Source organism: Helianthus annuus, chromosome 14, assembly GCF_002127325.2.
Source record: "Helianthus annuus cultivar XRQ/B chromosome 14, HanXRQr2.0-SUNRISE, whole genome shotgun sequence".
Lineage (NCBI taxonomy): Eukaryota > Viridiplantae > Streptophyta > Magnoliopsida > Asterales > Asteraceae > Helianthus > Helianthus annuus.
In genome coordinates this window covers 149,033,095-149,036,014 of record NC_035446.2, presented here as the reverse complement: position 1 = coordinate 149,036,014, position 2,920 = coordinate 149,033,095, and the positions used below count along the sequence as shown (strand labels likewise).

The 2,920-nt window shown below is 48.2% G+C and overlaps 1 protein-coding gene across 1 annotated transcript; it reads right to left on the bottom strand.

The window, feature by feature from the left end:
- Nucleotides 1–395: 395 nt before the first annotated feature.
- On the bottom strand, nucleotides 396–1,316 carry LOC110907581 (paramyosin-like). The gene has a single exon (XM_022152542.1). The coding sequence runs from the start codon at nucleotides 1,314–1,316 to the stop codon at nucleotides 396–398; it is 921 nt and encodes a 306-aa protein (XP_022008234.1).
- Nucleotides 1,317–2,920: the final 1,604 nt, after the last annotated feature.

Here is a 2,920-nt window from a genome sequence, read left to right as displayed (position 1 = left end):
ACGGTTTTGGCCATAACTTTCTCATACGTTGACGAAACTTCATGAAATTTTTACCACATATTCTAGTGAGTATATTTTAGCTATACAAAGCTTCGGGTCTGCCAAAAGTTCACTCAGAGGTATAAATTAAACATGTTGACACTTTTGGCCCCTATAGTTTGAAATACTTCACTTTTGTGCAATTTCCGCGTCGTATGATCCATGAACCATCCGTTAAAGGTTATAAACATTATGTGGGGTTATCATAGAGCCTATTTATCCATTGTTGACACTTTGGACCCTTACGTTCCATAGTTTTCACTGTTTGTCACTTTTAGTCCCTCTAAGGTATGTTTTCACATAACGGAACCTTATGCCACGTGTCAAGACATTATTGGCCGAAATTTTTCGAGGTGTTACAACGGTAGAGGCTCGGTATACGCAGCGTCAAGAGCACTCGCCATATCAGCCTGTAACTTATTCTTGAGAGTTTGGAAATCCGGCGGCACTCTTTCCGCTTGCTGGCAATCCATGTAGCTTTTAAGTACGCCGTCATGATGACCAGATTGGTAGGCAGCGGCGGAAAGACGGTCAATCAGGCTAGTAAAATGGGACGACTCACGCAGATATTCGAACGCCCCCACTAGCCCATTAGTTATCAACCAATTCCTGTCTCCCCGCATAGCCGCTAGCTGGTTGGTCAAATCATCAATCTCTGCATGGGATTGTACCAGCGCGTCCTCCACCTCCTTTAACTTCGAAGATGACGATGCAGCAAGCTTGTTGTTTTGGGTGACAAGGGAGTCACAATGATCCTGCATCTCCTTGAATTTTGCTTCACGCTCCTCCAGCTCTCCCTGCATCAGTCGGATCTTGGTATGACAGGCCTCTACTTCAGCTGTCAAATCCTGGTACCGCTCCTGAACCTGGGACACAAAATCAGTGTCAACACGAAATTTTTCCAATTGGGCTGATAACTCGTGTCTCACCTTCTGAGCCTCCGCCACAGCCTTACGTTCTAACTCCTCTTGTACATTTTTCGCTTGAGCCAAAACCCGATCTTTTTCCGCCATATCGCGGGCCCATAAGATCCTTTCCTCAGCAAGATGTTCAGTTACCCTCCGCAAATCTTCCTCGGCCTTATTCTTCTCTGACAGAAATCGGGCCTCTTTCAACCCCGCGGTTTGCAGTTGACTTTCGAGGCGATGCTTGTCATCCCTCAGTTCTTGGATAATGGCCCGGGCCTCATGAAGTTGGGTGTTATCACGTACCCACCGGTGCCGAATCTCTACCAACCTGCGAGGTAGGGTCACGGAGTCTGATATGGACGAATTCATCAAATCTTCATTATTTAACCCCTCAACATACGCCGCTTCAGCAGGTGGATACGCTCTCTCGATCTAATGTTGGACCACAGGAGGAAAGATCAGTCGGGAGGATTCAGCAATTTTCCATTGAGGCTGATAACGCTTATCCTGAGCGTGAGGATCCCAGCAGACGGTGGGTATAAACAGGTCATCAATCAAACGGGCACCATCATCAGCAATACCGCTGCTTGACGCACGATTGTCACCTCCACCCATGCTAGTCGCCTCATGCGCGGTCGACGTAGCAGCAGCATTAGTATCGACACCAGCAAAAATGTCTCCGGGCGAGTCAAGTAACACTGTGTCAAGACCGCCTGATTGAAGCGGTGATAGCGGCTCCACAGATACAGTTACCGATACCGCAGGACTAGGGAGTGGCATGACACAGCTCACGGCAGGAGCAACGGAAACTAAAGATTGTGGGCCCATAGACATGCCGACATTACTACCAGGACATGACACTGCTACGGTCGGCGCAACAGTAGATGTCACAACTCCGGATGATACTCCCATGATGGTACCTGGAACACAAGCCCAGAAGGACGTCATCAATATGAACACCAATACGCCATAAGGATAATTAGCAAGAGATACCTGGTGAAAAAGCACACGCGGCTTGTACCGCTTGAAACGCGCTCAGAGTAGGTGCTACGAATATTTTCCTTTTCTTCGAGACACGACCAGGACTGGTCAGATCGGAGACCAAGGGAACATCGCGCCCCATATTGGGCGTCTCCTCCATTGTGGGCATACTCCCGTGAGTTGCTGAGTGTTTTTTCCCAGACAGTTTTATTCGGGCAGGTTTTTTCTCCGACGAAGCCACGACAGCGATCGTCATACCCGATAGGGGAGCAATGTACGCCAGTGGGTCCGCTGGCACAGCGGGTAGAAGAAATTGCTCCAAATGCACTTTCAGCACATCAGGCTCCCCTTCATCCAGCATCCGGTCGGCGGGTTTCAACGCGAGATGACGTGGTGGATCGATAAAGTCAAACATCCCCCACTCCCCTGCGCGAAATAAGTGATTAAAAAATAATAATACATACGGAAAAAACACACCATAAAAGTTAACCCGGTGCGACGATGTCAGCATACCTCCATCTTCCCGTTGAAATGAGGGATAACGCTTTATATCCGGCCATAACAGACTCATGCCAGCCATAACCAGTGCACCTTCGGGAATGATGGTGCACTCAAAAGGGCGGCCACATAACTTCACATATAACGCGTTCGACGCGTACAAATCCGCAGGAGGAGCATCATCCTTCACTTTATCCTTCGGTCCTTTCTCTTGCCAATGCATTTCCCCAGGAATAGCACCGGCGTCCAGATAGAAGAACTTTTTCTTCCAATCTTTGTCCCTAGAACTAGTGGGGATCTCCCTCAGGCACGATACATCTGTATCCCTCCGATCAAAAGTAAAGAAAGGGGATTTCCACACAAGCACGAAGAAAGCCCTAAAAACAATTAGTTCTGGGATATGGCCCAGAGCTACGCAGGCATATTCGAATTGTCGAAGTTTTACAAGGCCAAGGGGATGTACTTGTGAAATGTGGATACGGTAGAAATCAAGC